This window comes from Lycium barbarum, chromosome 3 (genome assembly GCF_019175385.1).
Source record: "Lycium barbarum isolate Lr01 chromosome 3, ASM1917538v2, whole genome shotgun sequence".
Taxonomy (NCBI): domain Eukaryota; kingdom Viridiplantae; phylum Streptophyta; class Magnoliopsida; order Solanales; family Solanaceae; genus Lycium; species Lycium barbarum.
In genome coordinates this window covers 120,152,378-120,172,845 of record NC_083339.1, presented here as the reverse complement: position 1 = coordinate 120,172,845, position 20,468 = coordinate 120,152,378, and the positions used below count along the sequence as shown (strand labels likewise).

General features: G+C 40.6%; 1 protein-coding gene across 1 annotated transcript in view; it reads left to right on the top strand.

The window, feature by feature from the left end:
• The window catches only part of LOC132631198 (uncharacterized), a 35,604-nt gene that overhangs the window by 4,656 nt on the left and 10,480 nt on the right, over positions 1 to 20,468 (top strand). Inside the window, exon 3 of the mRNA XM_060346791.1 lies at positions 4,209 to 4,492. Within this exon, the coding sequence (XP_060202774.1) occupies positions 4,209 to 4,492 (284 nt within the window). The remainder of the gene's footprint in view (positions 1 to 4,208; positions 4,493 to 20,468) is intronic.

Sequence of the window (20,468 nt, the reverse complement as noted above, 5' to 3'; positions counted from 1 at the left end):
CGTCTAGAGAAGTACACTCAAACTGAGAAAGATGTTCAATGCTTGCAATTGTGATACAATAAGCTTGGTCGTCATGTAAGTATCCACTAATGAGAGAAACCTTAGCATAGAATCACGTAGGGCTTGTTATGGTGTTGTAATGTAGGCTTGGGAAAAGGGTAGGATATTATTTGGGTAAGGAGTGACTAATTCTTCCCTAACCGTTGCACTATGTCTGTGCTCAGTATTTGTGTGCTCTGACACTTTGTTTTATTGTCCCTTTCTTTTGTACTTGTGCGACCTCTTTTGCAAGTTAAAACCCTTTTTTCGCTTTTTTTTTTTTTTTTTTTTTTGTGTTTAGGGTTGTATGCCCGAAACTCTGTGGGGATTAAGGGAATTGACCTGGGTTGCATGCCCGAGGTCTTGATAGTAATTCCAGGTTGTATGCCTGAGTGTGAAAAAATAAAAAAGAAATAACGGGTTGTATGTCCGAGATTCTGAATGACTGATTTTTTTTTTTTTTTTTTTTTTTTTGTGTGTGTGGGCTCCTTCTTGCTTTGGAGGTCGTTCTTAGCCTTTGTTTTTCTGGGACGGTCGAATCCTTTTTTTTTTTTTTTTTTTTTTAAGCTTCAGCTCAAATCTCTATCCGCAGTTGCACGTTTTTTAGTACGCTCAGGGAGGTTGGGCCAAGAGAGAGATAGTGCATGTATGCACTCAGAAATGATATAGGCTTATGATGTGGTGGTAAAAGAAAAGGCTTTAGTCTCAAAGGGGGAATGCTAGGGATAATGTCATTGGTAGGCTAGAAAGGCTCAAACGGGTCAAAGAAGGCCTACGATCCTTTTCTATGCTGAGTGTTACTCATAATTTCGCCTCAACAGACATTCAGGCCAAGTTCTAGATCACAATGCAATGCAACTGAACGCTATCTAAAGCTCACCACACAATGCACATGAAACGATGAGATCGGTTTTGTTCTTGTCTTACAAGCATGCAAGAGAATTTTCAAGTGTCACTTAAAGTGTGAATGAGAGGTACCAAAAAAATCTATAGTTTACCACGAAGTCAGTCCTCTCCATCATATTGATTGTTACTTGTTTCTTTCCTATGCACATTCTAACTGTGTTGGTACCAACCAAGTCAAAGATATGAATCTAAAAAATATTTTTGTATTTTTTGAATGGGGGTACCGAACTCAAAAAGGGTTGCCTACGTATCTCATCTTTGATGAGAATCAGGTGCGCGTAGTTCGTTGCAAATAGGGTATAAAATGCATGATTAAAGAAAAAACATTTTACAAAATGCAGGGTTCAACGCAAGTCAACTAAAAAATAGTTAGATAAAATGCTAAGGTAGTGCAAAGAAAATAACAACAATATTTATTTTAAAAAAAACATGTAACAAATAAAGAGTATGTGAAAAATGAAAAAAATGTTCGAAATAAAAGATAAAATTCAACCTAGCTAAAAATAACTGCAAAATGGGATGTACAGTAACCTAGGAATTCTAAGAGTTGGTTTTTCTATGACACAAGGCTCCCGAGCGGACTACTCGAGTGAGAAGGCTACGCGGTCCCCGTTACTCGGGCACCCCGCACATACGCCAACTCTCCTAAAATTTGGATTCTACGAAAAAAAAATCGCAGGTGCGCAAAACACACCTCGCGTGTACGTGTGATAGTGTGAGTTTTCCAGAAGTGGAGGAAATATGAACGGCATGCCATTTTATATAAACCGATAACACATATGAATATTAATATAAAATCACCAAAAGATAGCAATCAAAGAGAAACAGTAAAAGCAAGATGCATAATTTACAATAAAGTAAAAAATGAGTATGGTAAATAAAACTTGCTAGTAAAAAAGGCAATAATACAATGTATGAAATTAAAAGCAGATATGTACGTAAACAAATAAGGGAACAAGGGAAAGGATATACATGACGAATAAATACAGGCAAGTAAAATAAAGAAAAATTCAAATAAAGACAACATACCTCGAATAACAAATTGAGTCCATATGGTTAGAACCTAAGTGTCCCCAGCAGAGTCGCCATGTTGTTGTACCCCATTTTAACCGAGGCTAAACAAAGCACAACTTATGGAGCTCTGAAATAATTAATTATGTACAGAGTCGCTACCTAGCATTTAAGGTATACTAGGGTACCTATAAATTATTAATATATGCAGCTTAACATGGTCTACGAAAATAAGTGAGATTCTAGGTAAGGGTTCAAATTATTCCGAAGGGAAGGTGTTAGGCATCCTTCAGAATCCACAAATGTGGTTCCCGACTGGACCAATTTAACTATACGAGGGATGTGTAAAAGGCTTGATTATTATTTACAAAAATTAATAGAATTTAGACTAAGAATAACTAACATGAATGTTTATGTAGTAAAAGGTGTAAGTATTTACATATGTATAAAAATACGCATTACGTGATAATTTACAAGTAAATAAAGTGCGCAATTACAGTGGCTAAAATTTTTAGCTTTAAATGAATATATTATAAAGGTATTTACTTAACAATGAACGGTTTGCTTTTGAATGAAAAAAAAAACAGATTTAAACATATGTGATATAATAATTATTTAAAAAAAAGTTATGTGCAACTTAGAAGCTTGGGTATGTGAAAAGGGTATAAGGAATGGACATGAAATTTATTTTGCACTCAAGGTGAGTTAACTAATTTAACTAGCGAAGTATGTACGCCTAATCAATTAATTATGAGAGTACATTCTAAAGACTAAATATTGAGGCAAATCACCCTATTTATTTACTTAAGTGTGCTAAGCTATTGAATTAAAACTCTAGCGAAACGTGATAACTATAAGAATATTAGCTACGAAAAATAAGAACTGTCTAATGTTAATTTGTCTAAAACATATAAAATTTAAATCACATAAGCAGATCATAAATAAATACCACCAACCTGCACCCTAAAAAGTAAAGTTTCACTATATTTTATGCTTGCATAATTTAAGAATGTAAAAAAAAATATAAACAAAGAATTTAAGAAGCTATTTGAACTTCTTTTGAGTGTCATCTTCAAAAGTAACTCCGGATGCCTGCATGAGACTTAATAAAATGTTAGTAAGAAAATAAATAATTATCGGATGAATTAAAAAAATAATGAATAAAATTAAAATAAAAACCCGTCTTTGTACATGGAAGGCCTTGGAAATCGACGGAAATTTCTTCATCGGCCATATTCATGGAGGAGGATCTCCTTAGTTGCAGAATGTAGCTCAGAATTGCCAAAAAATGAAAGTGCATTTGAGGCTGTATTTCAACACCTAAAGTATGGCCATTTTGCTAGATTTTTGGTGCATTTGAGGCTGCATTTTCAGCACTCTAATGCAACAGCAGATTGGCCATTTCTTTGTGCATTTTGCTGTATTTTCGGGGGGTTATTTAAGTTGTATTTCAGCACAAAATGCAGCAGCAAATTGGTCACTGTGTAGGCATTTCTTTTGCTGCATTTCAGCACATAATGCAACAACAAATTACTTGCAAAACTGGTCCATTTTAGCTGTTTTTTTTCAGCAGCTAATGCAGCTATAGATCAAATCATTTTCAGCACAATTTTAGACCAGTTTCACCGTAATTTTAGACCAGTTTCAGCACCATTTTAGCACAATTTCAGCACCATTTTCAGCACCATTTCAGCACTATTTCAGCACCATTTTAGCACCATTTTCAGCACCATTTCAGCATTATTTCAGCACCATTTCTGCACCATTTTAACACCATTTTCAGCACATTTTCAGCACTATTTCAGCACCATTTTAGCACCATTTCAGCACCATTCTCAGCACTATTTCTGCACCATTTTAGCACCATTTCAGCACCATTTTAGCACCATTTCAGCACCATTTTAGCACCATTTTAGCACCATTTCAGCACCATTTTCGCACCATTCTCAGCACCATTTCATCACTATTTTCAGAGCAAGAAGATCGACGTCAAATCTCAACTTTGAGGATTAAATCTCCACAGAAGCACCATTGACGCTAAATCCCAAATTAGACCCACTTCCAGAAGAAAAAGAGATACTGATTACATGTGTAACTCCATTGATGTTGTGTATCTGCCCAAGACTACCCCAAAATATTTAAACAAAATGCAAGAGAAGAAATGGAGTTTCATAAAATAGATTGTGGTTTCAAAACTGAAAAACATTTCTAGTTATTAGACATTATGACCATGGTATCTTTTAATTTTACAGATCGAGATGAATCTATGAATGGCAGAAAGGGTGGAGAAGAGGGGGAAGGGAATGAGGTTGCGCGTTGGTGGTCGCGCGGCGGCTCCGGTTCACCGGAGATGGAGCTCCTCGCCGGAGCAGCGGGAGGGGGAGGACGAAGCGGGGTGTTGTGGGCTGGTTTCGTGGCTGGTGGTGGAGACGGTGGTGGTCGGCTGTGGGTTCAGTGGAGTGGTGGTGTGCGGGAGATGGCGGCTGGAGAGTGGAGGGAGATGGGAAATGTTTTTATTACGTTTAGCAATCTGAGTGTTTGTGTGTGTGTATTATGTAGAAGATGAATACCCCTCCCTTTTCTTATAATGCAAAATGGCCCCTGTTTTGTCCAAAGATTAGAAGATTGCACCCTTTTGTCTCCTCAATGCTTACCTTAATCCTTTTTAAAAAAAAAAATGATGAAACCTTGACTTGATCGGATTTTACTCTGCGTTAAAAAATTAGTTACTCCGATTTTCTCTGCACTGTCAGACTGTACTAAAATATAGTTAATTAATACATGTATATAATAACGCAAGTATAAAATATAAACATTAATGTCTATGATATGAAAATGTATTGCTGTAAAATTAAGAAACAATTATTAATTGCACAAAAAAAAATGATAGTATTACGCTGTACATGTGCAAAATAATGATTCTTGAAAAAATGACAATAAATTGAGAAAATTCCTAAAATAAGAATAATCATCAATAAATTGTTGAAAAAATGTAAAAATGTGTAAAAAATGTATTTCATGCTCTTTAACGAATCAGGGCCCCCCAAAACGTTAATTTTAAGCACGTCGAGCCAAAATTAGGTGTCAACATATACACTGTCCAGAATGCCAAAGCTCTTGCCTTTAAAACATAAATCATGCATATCATTATCACATACCGTACCCGGCCCGTTATGGGACTCGGTGAATGAAATCATGCGTGCGATCATCATATATCATATACATACCGTACCCGACCCATTAAGGGACTCGGTGGATAAAATCATGTCATCATGCTTTCATATCATCATGCATGCATATACATATACATATACATACCGTACCCGGCCCTTTAGTGAGGGACTCGGTGAATGAAGTCATACCGTACCCGGCCCTCTAGTGAGGGACTCGGTGAATGAAGTCATACCGTACCTGGCCCGTTAAGGGACTCGGTAAATGAAATCTTATGCACATATACCGTACCCGGCCCATCATGGGACTCGGTGCCATAATCATATCATCATATGCATATACCGTACCCGGCCCTCTAATGAGGGACTCGGTGAACAATGCAGTGAAATGTGCACGATAACATATCCTGGCCCGGGACTCAGTGAAAGACACATTGAGGCGTGCACGAGCAGAGTAGTGAGAAACTATATGCATATAAATCAAGACTCGATAGATAGGTGTGCAAATTGACACTTGAGGATCATAACTGAAACAGAGATTTACCAGAATCAAGCATGATCTTTTAAAAACGTCAAAGCACTTGCCTTTTGAAACGGAAGTTATGTATGTCATCATCATAAATCATAAATGAAAGTCACGTGTCAGTGTCATACCGTGGAACGTACGGCCCGATCCCTATATCATAATGTATTAATGTAGTGCCGTGAAACCTAAGGCCCGATCCATATATCACATTACTGCCGAGGAACGTTCGACCCGATCCATATATAACATATTACTACCGAGGAACGTTCGGCCCGATCCATATATAACATATTACTGCCGAGGAACGTTCGGCCCGATTCATATATAACATATTACTACCGAGGAACGCTCGGCCCGATCCATATATAACATAAATCGATTCTAAGACTCGGTGGACAAGTATACTTACCGACACCTGAAGGCTCAGAAATAAGTTTCGAGTCAATCCGATTTAGTATGAGAAAGTTATGAGCGTTTGAAGTACAGAACCTTCTACGAACATTTCAGAAGCCATTTTTGGAAAATCGAAGCAATAATCATATCAAGTACCTTTCGGATATCGTACGGATCAAATCAAATATAGCTTTTGGAATCATATGTGTCACGACCCGACTAGGGGCCGTGACGAGTACCCGATACTTGTACCGAGCACCCCTTATCTATCATTTTACCTTTACCTCTTAGCAAGTCGTATGAATAGTGCTATACATTTTTTTTGTTGCTGAGCATTAATATTAGCCGCGTCATCATAAACGTAGACTAGTAAGCGTTACTATCACATTATACAGAGACACGAACAATTCAAATACAAGACATCTAACTGTACATATCTGTCTACGAGGCTCTAGACATAGCACACATATACATAGAAAGGGCTGAGTACTGTCGTGCCCGGATATACATATACACAAAATAGTACCAAGGAAGTGAGGCTCCGGAACAACTGGAGCATTGTCAAATGCTGCTGGTAGAGCCCCTAAGAATCAAATCCGCCTGTCTGCTGACCTGCGCGGCATGAAACGCAGCGTCCACAAGAAGGGACGTCAGTACGAATAGTGTTGTCACGACCCAACCCCGTGGGCCGCGACCAGTGCCCTAGCTGGGCACCTATACGTACCCGATACCCAAATTAGCATATTATCAGAATAATAATATAATAATATTAGTGGATGCTACAGAATTTATCAGAAAAAGCAGACTTGGCACACATAGGCCGATAAGGCCATCATAGAACAAAGTATCCCAAACATATGTACAGAACCCACACAGATGTATCCACAGACCTCTATAGAACATATCATAATCATAAGACGGGACAGGGCCCCGTCATACCCTGAACAAAGTACATATCCAGATAGCAGTGACAGACTGTACCAAAAGATGGGCTCTGTAGAGGAGAGCGCCCCAAAATAGCAGAAATGGGATCCTAAACGTGCGGATCAGCAAACCTGTCGTCTGTACCTGTAAAACATTTCTTTCAAAAATCGCTTAAAAAGGAAGCTTTAACACATTAGGGGCAAAACCGTAAATAGTGGGCCCGCCTCAGAACAAATAAGGCGGCGGGCGCAAATTGTGCCCTCTAAACATATAATATCATCTACGAAGGTTATACAGACATTCTATGACTTTCTGAGTAATTTAGAGCACAATTGCATAATTTCAGAAAAAGCGTATCAAAATGGTTCAATTCTACTGAAGGAAAAACTGAAATTTTGTCTTGCGGATTCCGAGGGCCAAGAGGTCCTTCGAGGCCCGGATCCGACCCTAATACACTAAGGCAATGCCAAGGGAAGAATTGGGTTTGCTTTACATACCTTTCACGCTCCTTAAGCCTTTCCAAACTCACTTCCCGTTTTGTCGACAAACTGCAATTGGTCAAGTTTACCAATTGTGAGTTATTAATGCCATTATTACAACTTTAAGCATTTTTGGCTACCGAAATTTCGGCAGCACTTCCCCTATACATATGGCACCCCGAGAATTCAACTCGGTTAGAAATCATCAACAACAACCCAAACGACAACATCAATATCAACAATGAACATTAAAAACACAAATATCCTTCAACTAGTCATTTTTCTCACAAGTTGACATAATCTTCAATTCAACCCAAACTTTCACTAATATCAATAATTTCACATTCATCAACAATCAAGATCATCACCATATAGTTCTAGAAACATTTCATATCGTTTTCCTCAAGTTATACACTCGATATACATAATATACAATTTTCCGCCAAAGTCATAACTTATGCAAAACATCAAATCTTTGGCATACAACTTCATAACATGTTTCCAACTTCCAAATTCATCAATGATCATCACAACCAACAACCAAACAACTTCATTTCCTTAATGTCGGAAAATCATACTAAACGACATAAGTTTCTACATTCCAATTCAATACAAACTTATATCATTCTAACTTCATTTACATTACAAACATCACAACAACACTCTAACACATTAAACAAACTTAATCCATTCCATTCCATACCACTCCATACCACACGGCCAAATGCTATTTTCATCAATTCATCCAATTTTATTCAACTTTCATTCTCAATATGAATTCCACCATACTTACAACTAGAATACAACATAATTTCAATTCTTCATTAGCATATAAGGCATGCATATACACGGCCATACATATATACTACATACCCACTTTGTAAACTTCCATTTTTCCATACAATCAACACATTTCTATATACTACAACACAATCAAAACTTCATAACACAATAAAAAGGTAGAAATTCTTACCTTTTCTTCAAGTCTTCTTCACTTGGAGGTATGATTACTTTGGTGATTCTAATGCTACCCACTCCAATCCAACTACACCAAGTTACAAAGGGACCTTGACTTAGTAGGGAATCAACAAGAAATAAATTTTTGGAGCAATATTTTTGGTGGCTATTTTTCCTAGCCAAACCCGAAACCCTCCTTGGTTTTTCTCTTGTTCTTGACTTCTCTCTTGCTTAGTTTTCTTGAATGTTCTAATGCATATAATGAAGACTTTAGGCATCTTATATTAATTGTCACATGACCATGCACATGACTAATTAATTGGGCTTGGATCATGGCCTTAAGTTAATTAATTCACATGGAAATTTAATACACATTTGGGCTTGGGCCATACCATGGCCGGCCACTCCAAGTGCATTGGGCCTTAAATTCTATTCCATCGTTTTTGGCCCAATGACTTATAGTCCACGTTTTGTAATTCCCGAAACTAATTTCCAAAATTCCAAAATTGCCCTTAGCCTTGTCCCACACTTTCATGACTCTATTCTTTCATGCATAACTCCTATGTTCAACAAAATATCAAATTTGACCTTATATCTCAAGGATCCAATATAATTCAAGTCTTTCCAAACGTGTGAAAACACGGGTTATAACATCCTCCCCCCCCTTTTGAACATTCGTCCTCGAATGTAAAATTAGCCTTATAGGGTTGGAAAATACTCTGGGGGAGTTCATGCTTATAAACGACACATATGACATACGATTGATATTGAAATGAAATTAAGCAGGAATTTAAGGTTACCTGTGGGCATAGGGAACAATTGAGGATATTTCTTCTTCATTTCCTCTTCTGCCTCCCATGTCATTTCCTCCCTATTATCGTTCCGCCACAGAACCTTAACAGAGGCTACATCTTTATTCCGGAGCCTCCTTACCTGACGATCCAGAATAGATACGGGCTGCTCCTCGTACGATAGTTGCTCCGACACCTGAATATCATCCGCAGGGAAAATTCTGGAAGGGTCACCAATGCATCTGCGAAGCATAGAGACATGGAATACCGGGTGTACCGCTTCCAAATCAGATGGCAAATCTAACTCATAGGCGACATTTCCAACCTTCCGAACAATCTGATAAGGCCCAATATAACGCGGACTGAGCTTACCCTTTCTGCCGAACCGCATCACGCCTTTCATAGGCGATACCTTCAGAAATACCCAGTCGCCTACCTGAAACTCCAACGGTCGACGCCGTTTATCCGCGTATGACTTCTGTCGACTCTGGGCTGCCAACAGTCGCTCTCGAATAAGTTTTACCTTGTCCACGGCCTGCTGGACCATTTCTGGGCCAATCAACTCTGACTCGCCAATATCAAACCAGCCAATCGGCGATCTGCATTTCCTGCCATATAGAGCCTCGTACGGAGCCATCTGGATGCTGGAATGGTAACTATTATTATATGCAAACTCAATCAATGGCAAGTGATCATCCCAGCTGCCTCTGAAATCAATAACGCAGGCCCGCAACATATCCCCCAGCGTCTGTATAGTGCGCTCGGCCTGCCCGTCGCTCTGAGGATGAAATGCGGTGCTCAGACTCACCTGAGTCCCTCCTGAAAAGATCTCCAAAAATGCGCCGTAAACTGGGCGCCTCTGTCAGAAATAATAGATATAGGAACTCCGTGAAGCTTCACAATCTCCTTAATATAGAGCCTGGCATAATCCTCGGCGGAGTAGGTAGTCCTGACGGGAAGAAAATGGGCTGATTTCGTCAGCCTATCAACGACGACCCAGATGGAATCATACTTCCGTGGAGTGCGAGGCAAACCTGTAATGAAGTCCATATTAATAACCTCCCACTTCCAAGTCGGGATTTCCATCTCCTGCAACAGTCCACCCGACTTCTGATGCTCAATCTTGACCTGCTGACAATTAGGGCACTGGGCGACGAACTTTGCAACATCCCGCTTCATACCGTCCCACCAGTATAAGCATCGGAGATCATGGTACATCTTCGTAGACCCAGGATGGACCGAGTAGCGAGCATAGTGTGCCTCGCTCATAACCTGCTGCCGAAGGCCTGCAATATCAGGTACACACAGCCTGCCTCTGTATAACAAAGTGCCGTCCAGTGAAAACTCGAACGGAGTCTCCTCCTTATCATAGGCTGTCCCTGTACCGAGCTAAGACAGGATCTTCATGTTGACGCCTTTTAATATCGTCCCTAATGGATGACTCAGAAACCCCTCGAACAGAAATCCGTGTATCTCCAGAATCGGCCAGACGAGCCCCGAGACTAGCCAACTGCTGAATATCACGGGCTATCTCTTTCCTGTCTGGCTGTAAGTCGGCCAAACTGCCCATAGACTTCCGACTGAGTGCATCCGCAACAACATTAGCCTTACCCGGATGATACAGAATATCTACATCATAATCTTTCAGAAGCTCCAGCCACCTCCGCTGCCGCAAATTAAGCTCTCTCTGTCTGAAAATATACTGGAGACTCTTATGATCAGTATAGATATCCACATGAACGCCATATAAATAGTGTCTCCATATCTTCAGAGCATGAATCACCGCTGCGAGCTCCAGATCGTGGGTAGGATAATTCTTCTCATGCTTTTTGAGCTGCCGGGAAGCATACGCTATAACTCTGCCGTGCTGCATCAATACACAGCCTAACCCCATGCCAGAAGCGTCACAATAAATAACATACCCGTCCGGTCCCTCTGGAAGAGTCAGAACTGGGGCTGTAGTCAGCTTCTCCTTCAGCAACTAGAAGCTCCGTTCACAAGCGTCAGACCACTGGAACTTAGCTCCCTTCTGAGTCAGCCTTGTCAAAGGCGCTGAAATCGAAGCAAACTTCTCCACAAACCTCCTGTAATAACCTGCTAACCCCAGGAAAATGCGTACCTCTGTGGGCGTCGTAGGTCTGGGCCAATTCTTCACGGCCTCAATCTTCTGTGTGTCCACCCGGACACCATCAGCTGCAATAATATGCCCCAAGAAGGCCACTGAAGACAGCCAGAATTCGCACTTAGAAAATTTCGCATATAACTTCTGATGCCGGAGTACCCCTAATACCGATCTCAGATGATCTGCGTGCTCCGCCTCAGACCGAGAATAAACCAGGATATCATCAATGAATACAATTACAAACATATCCAAGAATGGCCTGAATACCCGGTTCATCAAATCCATGAATACTGCGGGAGCATTTGTCAGCCCAAAAGACATAACCCTGAACTCGTAATGCCCATATCGGGTCCGGAAAGCTGTCTTAGGGATATCAGCCTCTCATACTCGCACCTGGTGGTAACCGGATCAAAGATCTATCTTCGAAAAACACTTAGCGCCCTGCAGCTGATCAAACAAATCATCAATCCTGGGGAGGGGGTATTTATTCTTTATAGTTACCTTATTCAGCTGCCGATAATCAATACACATACGCAGCGACCCGTCTTTCTTACGCACAAATAATACCGGGGCTCCCCAAGGCGAAATACTGGGTCTGATGAAGCCCTTATCCAACAAATCTTTCAGCTGCTCCTTCAACTCCTTTAACTCGGCAGGCGCCATTCTATACGGAGGAATAGAGACAGGCTGAGTGTCTGGGAGTAAGTCAATAGAGAAGTCTATCTCCAGCTTTGGAGGAAGACCTGGAAGCTCGTCGGGAAAAACATCTGGAAACTCATTAATCACGGGGACTGACTGAAGTGTCGGCGTCTCGGCGTCCAAGTCTTGCACCCGAACCAGATGATAGATATAACCCTTTCTGATCATTTTCTTTGCCTTAAGGTATGAAATAAACTTACCTTTCGGCGATGCTGTATTACCAGCCCAATTTATAACTGGCTCCCCGGGAAACTGGAAGCGAACCACCTTATTCTGGCAGTCAACATTAGCATAACAGGAAGCTAGCCAGTCCATACCCATAATAACATCAAATTCAGTCATATCTAACTCTACCAGATCTGCCTTAGTATCACGGCCACATACAATCACAGAACAGTCTTTATAAACCTGTTTCGCTACAATAAAGTCCCATATCGGTGTGGCTACCTCAAATGGCTCTATAGGTTCAGACATAATACCAATTTTACCGGCAACTAGAGGTGAAATATATGATAAAGTCGAACCTGGATCAATTAATGCATACACAGACCGAGAGAAGACCAATAAAGTACCTGTAACGACATTAGGAGATGCCTCCTGATCCTGGCGGCTGGCCAAAGCATAAATGCGGTTCGAAGGACCGCTAATACCAGAAGCTCCACCACGGCCTCTGCCGCGACCCGCTGGTGCCGAAATACCCTGCCCCGTAGGGCGCATAGCCACTGAAGAAGATGAAGACCCAGCGGCTGATCCGGTAGGCTGCGCTGCACCACCCGAACTACCCTTATACGGGCAATCTCTCATAGAATGGCCCTGACGGCCACAAGAAAAGCATGCACCGGTGGCTCTGTAGCACTCTCTCGTATGGTATCTGCCGCAAAAAGAACACTGAACCCTGGGTGGCCTCATCTGACCAGAACCCCTATCTGTCCGCGAACCTGAAGCCCTGGAGCTCTGGCCTGCTCCTGAATACCCTGGGCTATCGAATCTGCGACCTGTAGGCTGGGGAGGCGCGCTCTGCGCCGGCTGAGATGGAAATCTGCTAGGCTGCTGCGGCTGTTGGGGCTGTCTGCCCCGAAAATCTCCAGATGACCTGGCCCTCTCGGGCTGTCTCCGATCCTGGCCCCTGTCAGGCTGGTGTCCTCCTCTGCCCCGATCCTCCATGCCCTGGGCATGGGCCTGGATACGGGCAATGTCCATACCGGGCTGAGCAGCCAATACTAAGCAGCTATCAACAAAATACCGATCCAACCCCATAATATATCTGTGCATCCGGTCCGCCATAGTAGCCTCCACAGTAGGTGCATATCGGGCCAAGGAATCAAACTCCAAACTATAGTCCCGGATACTGCGGCCCTTCTGCCTCAATAATAAGAATCTATCAGATCTGGCTCGTCGCAACTCTGGGGGCAGAAAATATCCAAGAAATGCCTGAGAAAAATCGCCCCAAACTGCTGGAGGAGCGCCGTCCCCCCTGGATAGCCCCCATGACTCGTACCAGTTTGCCGCCACATCATATAACCGGTACGAAGCTAACGCGACTGACTCTGTCTCGGAAGCATTAATCAAATCTAGAGTGCGTCGCATCTTCCTGATAAACTCCTCAGGATCCTCCTCGGGCTTTGTCCCGAAGAACTCTGGAGGGTTACAAGTCAAAAACTCACGGGCTCTCGAACTATCACGCCTGACTGCCCGGTCACCTCCCAGTCCATGCCCCTGAACCTGCCCTGCCACAAGTCTCGTCAGTAACTGGACTGCCTCCCTCATAGACTGATCCTCAGTGCCTGGCCGTGGTAATCCTCTGGACCCGGCTAGTCTCTCCCAAGGCTGCTGACTTGGCCTTTTGGGCCGTTGTTGCCTTTTTTCGAGGCATATCTGCAAACATAGCCACTCATTAGGGAGGGGTCATCCTGATAACACAGCTCTATCGCACGATCTAAGACAGAAAGAAGGGTAGTATCCTAAATGCCCTGTAGCCTCCTGTTTATAGGCGTGGTGCACAACACACCGATAAACAAGACTCTACTAGACACGGTCTGTGGACATTCCGAGGACGAACTGCTCTGATACCACTTTTGTCACGACCCAACCCCGTGGGCCGCGACCAGTGCCCTAGCTGGGCACCTATACGTACCCGATACCCAAATTAGCATATTATCAGAATAATAATATAATAATATTAGTGGATGCTACAGAATTTATCAGAAAAAGCAGACTTGGCACACATAGGCCGATAAGGCCATCATAGAACAAAGTATCCCAAACATATGTACAGAACCCACACAGATGTATCCACAGACCTCTACAGAACATATCATAATCATAAGACGGGACAGGGCCCCGTCATACCCTGAACAAAGTACATATCCAGATAGCAGTGACAGACTGTACCAAAAGATGGGCTCTGTAGAGGAGAGCGCCCCAAAATAGCAGAAATGGGATCCTAAACGTGCGGATCAGCAAACCTGTCGTCTGTACCTGCGCGGCATGAAAACGCAGCCCCCGAAGAAAGGGGGTCAGTACGAAATATGTACTGAATATGTAAAGCGGAATCACAGAAGTCAAATCATAATGATTACAGAAAATGGGTACAAAATCCAGAGTGTCAAATGCATATTTCCAAATCAGACAGAAGGTGTACAGAAACATATGTCATATCATATCCGATCCCTGCCATGGGACTCGGCAGACAGAACGTGGTCACCCTCCCGACACTGGTGCCACAATACAGAGGAATCAGAAAAGGGGGCGTGGCCCCGTATCATAAAATGTCATATCAGAATGGCCATAACAGATCAGATCAGAATAGGCGGACATGGCACATCATACTCCACAGACCCATGTACGCGTATACCTGCCCCCTCACATCGGGGCGCGGCGAACAATGCAGAGGATTACGCTTGACAACATATCCTGGCCCGGGCTCAGTGTGGGAAACATTGGGACATCCACGAATGGAGTAGTGAGAGACTAATGCAATTTAAAAATATAATAAATGTTTTCAAAGACTCGATGAAGCGTATCAAAGACAAACAAATCCAATGGGGTCGGACGGAATCATAATAAATGTATTTCGGATATCATAATAAATTACAGAAGTATAACTTTCCCGAAGTCATTCCGAGTGTCAAAATAATTTATAATATTTAAAATAATATTCGTTAAGCGATTAGTAGGGTAATTAAAACATTTCTTTCAAAAATCGCTTAAAAAGGAAGCTTTAACACATTAGGGGCAAAACCGTAAATAGTGGGCCCGCCTCAGAACAAATAAGGCGGCGGGCGCAAATTGTGCCCTCTAAACATATAATATCATCTACGAAGGTTATACAGACATTCTATGACTTTCTGAGTAATTTAGAGCACAATTGCATAATTTCAGAAAAAGCGTATCAAAATGGTTCAATTCTACTGAAGGAAAAACTGAAATTTTGTCTTGCGGATTCCGAGGGCCAAGAGGTCCATCGAGGCCCGGATTCGACCCTAATACACTAAGGCAATGCCAAGGGAAGAATTGGGTTTGCTTTACATACCTTTCACGCTCCTTAAGCCTTTCCAAACTCACTTCCCGTTTCGTCGACAAACTGCAATTGGTCAAGTTTACCAATTGTGAGTTATTAATGCTATTATTACAACTTTAAGCATTTTTGGCTACCGAAATTTCGGCAGCACTTCCCCTATACATATGGCACCCCGAGAATTCAACTCGGCTAGAAATCATCAACAACAACCCAAACGACAACATCAATATCAACAATGAACATTAAAAACACAAATATCCTTCAACTAGTCATTTTTCTCACAAGTTGACATAATCTTCAATTCAACCCAAACTTTCACTAATATCAATAATTTCACATTCATCAACAATCAAGATCATCACCATATAGTTCTAGAAACATTTCATATCGTTTTCCTCAAGTTATACACTCGATATACATAATATACAATTTTCCGCCAAAGTCATAACTTATGCAAAACATCAAATCTTTGGCATACAACTTCATAACATGTTTCCAACTTCCAAATTCATCAATGATCATCACAACCAACAACCAAACAACTTCATTTCCTTAATGTCGGAAAATCATACTAAACGACATAAGTTTCTACATTCCAATTCAATACAAACTTATATCATTCTAACTTCATTTACATTACAAACATCACAACAACACTCTAACACATTAAACAAACTTAATCCATTCCATTCCATACCACTCCATACCACACGGCCAAATGCTATTTTCATCAATTCATCCAATTTTATTCAACTTTCATTCTCAATATGAATTCCACCATACTTACAACTAGAATACAACATAATTTCAATTCTTCATTAGCATATAAGGCATGCATATACACGGCCATACATATATACTACATACCCACTTTGTAAACTTCCATTTTTCCATACAATCAACACATTTCTATATACTACAACACAATCAAAACTTCATAACACAATAAAAAGGTAGAAATTCTTACCTTTTCTTCAAGTCTTCTTCACTTGGAGGTATGATTACTTTGGTGATTCTAATGCTTCCCACTCCAATCCAACTACACCAAGTTACAAAGGGACCTTGACTTAGTAGGGAATCAACAAGAAATAAATTTTTGGAGCAATATTTTTTGTGGCTATTTTTCCTAGCCAAACCCGAAACCCTCCTTGGTTTTTCTCTTGTTCTTGACTTCTTTCTTGCTTAGTTTTCTTGAATGTTCTAATGCATATAATGAAGACTTTAGGCATCTTATATTAATTGTCACATGACCATGCACATGACTAATTAATTGGGCTTGGATCATGGCCTTAAGTTAATTAATTCACATGGAAATTTAATACACATTTGGGCTTGGGCCATACCATGGCCGGCCACTCCAAGTGCATTGGGCCTTAAATTCTATTCCATCATTTTTGGCCCAATGACTTATAGTCCACGTTTTGTAATTCCCGAAACTAATTTCCAAAATTCCAAAATTGCCCTTAGCCTTGTCCCACACTTTCATGACTCTATTCTTTCATGCATAACTCCTATGTTCAACAAAATATCAAATTTGACCTTATATCTCAAGGATCCAATATAATTCAAGTCTTTCCAAACGTGTGAAAACACGGGTTATAACAAGTGTACCGAGTATGTAAGGCATGGAAGATAATACAAATAGAAACTTAGAGCATGATTAACAATATCATAAGGTCGTAGGACATATGATGAGGCTAGAAAGTAACCTGTGCGTAGGAACGCCCCTGTCAGGCCAGATACCGTGCATGCCTGTCTTTTCCTTTTTAAACGTTTCTTATTCACAGGTATAGAAAATAGGATTTATATCATGTCATGTTTTATCATATTATACCCTGTCATATCATAGCGTGTCGTATCATATCATGTCGTAGCATATCATATCATGGTATATTATGTCATAGCGTATCATGTCATAGCATAGCATGTCATAGCGTATCACGTCATAGCGTATCATGTCATAGCATAGCATGTCATAGCGTATCATGTCATAGCATATCATATCATAGCATAGCTTGTCATAGCATATCTTATCATAGCATGTCTGGTCATGACATGGTAGGTCATATCATAGCATAGCGCCGAATGATGCCGGCTCACCCACATAGCGCCGATATACACCGGCTCACCCATATATCCCGCGTCCGGGCACCCCGCGTCCGGGATGATAAGCCAGCTGATCCGGTGGCAATGAAACATGTTTCCCTTCCCATTCCCCCATATATCCCTTTCCCCCATCCCAGGTTCATATACATATCTTATATGCATGTACATATCTTATATACGTATACATATTTTATATTCGTATACATAGCTTGTATACATATACATGTCTTATATACATTTACATATCTTATATACATATACATATTTTATATACGTATACATATCTTATATACATATACATGGTTTATATATATATATATATATATATATATATCATATAAGCACGCAGGGAGCCAAAAGAAAAATCATGTATCTATCGGAGTGACGTAAGGTCGGTGACCTCCGATTACATTATGGAATACTTGTGATCGCTTTTGTCTCACCTCGAAGGGACGGGTATTTTAAGGTGAGTCTATCGACGAGGAATAGTATTAAAAGTAGACGTAGAATGAAATCGGGGCATCATAGATGTCAGCTCATAGGCTTTGAAATCTTTAGAAAATAATGTCATAGCTAAGGAATATAAATAAGATTCAAGAATTAGTTTATCACTTTCATTTTCACATAGAATACTTAGCTTAGTAACCTTAGTCATAGAATCGTTCCGGTAGTACTCATCGTAGGCATATTCTCTTATCTAACATTGTCATTATCATCATAGAAGTATTCTCGTTAGAGTAGTCATAGTACTTATCATTGGTAACGGAATCGGGATCAAAGGTTCCCTTTGGATTCAGCCTCAAATAAGTTAAACAAGGCTACAAGGAACATCCGAGGGCAACGGGCCCACCTCGGGCCGAATGAGGTAGCGTATACGATTTACATATGTTATATGTCATGGCGTTACTTGTGAGGGTTCTAGGGTAATCGGGTCCCATTTATGCAAGTTCTAGGGGTTTAGGAGGTCTTTCCATCATTTTGCACACTTTCTAGTTCAATTCTATTGAACAAAAAGGAGAAAACTTTAGGTGCGAATTCCGGGGAACAGAGTAGCCCCCGAGGCTCGTACCCAACTTATTATATCTAAGACATGCCATAGAAAGAAGGGTGAAGCCTTACATACCTCTTTCCGCTCCTTTTGCTACTCCGAATTCACGTTGCAATTTCGTCAAAATCTGCAAATTGGTCATATTTACCAAAACTCTTATTAGGATACTTAGAGTTGAGATCTTAAGGTAATACTTGGCTACCGAAATTTCGGCAGCACTTCCTCTGTAAATATACCATCCTCGACATTCAACTTAGTCAAATTCTCATCAATCACAATCCGGGAATTCAAACCCGGCCAAACTATCAATATAAATCCAACAACCACACTAGCGATTCACATATTTGATTCAAGATACATGATATCGAATTACTACTTTCTTCAAAACCTTCGGACTCCAATGAACACAATAACAATCTTATAACATATTCCAACAACACTATTCTAATATCATTACATTTCATACATGCAAGAACATAACATTCAATTCACATAACCTTCCAAAACAAGCTTCCAATTACTAATATTTCACTAAGCTCATTAGGCTTCCATTTGTAATATAAGCTCCACAACACAACGACCAACATGCTAAATAAAACTTACTCCCTATCCGTTCATAATTCACCAATATACACGGTCACATACACCATGCACACACACGGCTTCATCATGCCTTCACAACTACAATCTCTCCAAAATCATTCAACTTCCATTTTTCACATAACATTCACAACAATAACAACCAAACACTAGACAAAATAATTGAAACATGTTTCTTACACATATATACACATGCACGGCCACATACTATATTCCTTTCCTTCATGAATTTCATCCATTTTAGCATACTACAACACATATAAACCATTCATAACACTTAAAACAAGATTAAAACTCACCTTCTTTCTTCAACTTCTCACTTGACTACAACTTGGAAACTTGTATGGTTATGAATTTTTCTTGCTTCAACAACAACTCCACCTTGTTAAGGACCCTCTAATTAGTAGAAAATGGTTTTTGAAGGAATTTTTGTCAACTTTTCTTGTTGGTTCACCCTTGGCCGAAATGGCCTTCAACTTTTCTCCTTCTCTTTCTTGTTCTTCAATTTCTTGAAACTTCTTGAATATTATGTGATAAAGATGACTTTGTCATCTTTTATTCTTGAAAATTAAATTCCCACATAGGCCTAGTCCATGCCATGGCCGGTTGGGCCTCTATTTTTTTTAAAAAAAAATTCAAGCCCAATTATATTTTGGGCTAGTCCTTGTAATTCATGAAAGCAATTTTTTTCCAACTTCCAAATTTTCCCTTCGTCTTCTTCCATATTTTCACGAGTCATATTGCGAATTTCCCTTTATGCCCTTGACCTTCCTCATTACTTCCACTTTTAAATTTTTCATAAGCAACTCATATGTCAAACAAAATAAAATATGGCCTTGCTTGTTTTCTTCCCGCGATTGCCTTGAATTATCCGATTGCACAAAAATGCGGGATATAACATCCTCCCCCCCTTTGGAACATTCGTCCTCGAATGTTAAACTGACCTCATAGCGTAGTATAATGCTTCGGGGAGGTCTCTTTTGTGGATACCTCATGTCGCTGAGCATATCCATCTTAGGAGCTTAGGTTGCCTTAGCTAGTGTGGATTCAATATCGGTCTCACCCTGTGACATCTGTACTTTTCTCCCTCATCCTCAAAACTTTGTGTTGTCATGCCTTCCCCTTTTCTGTTAGTCTAGTCCGTCTTCACTTACCCGACTTCTATAGGGTTTTTAAC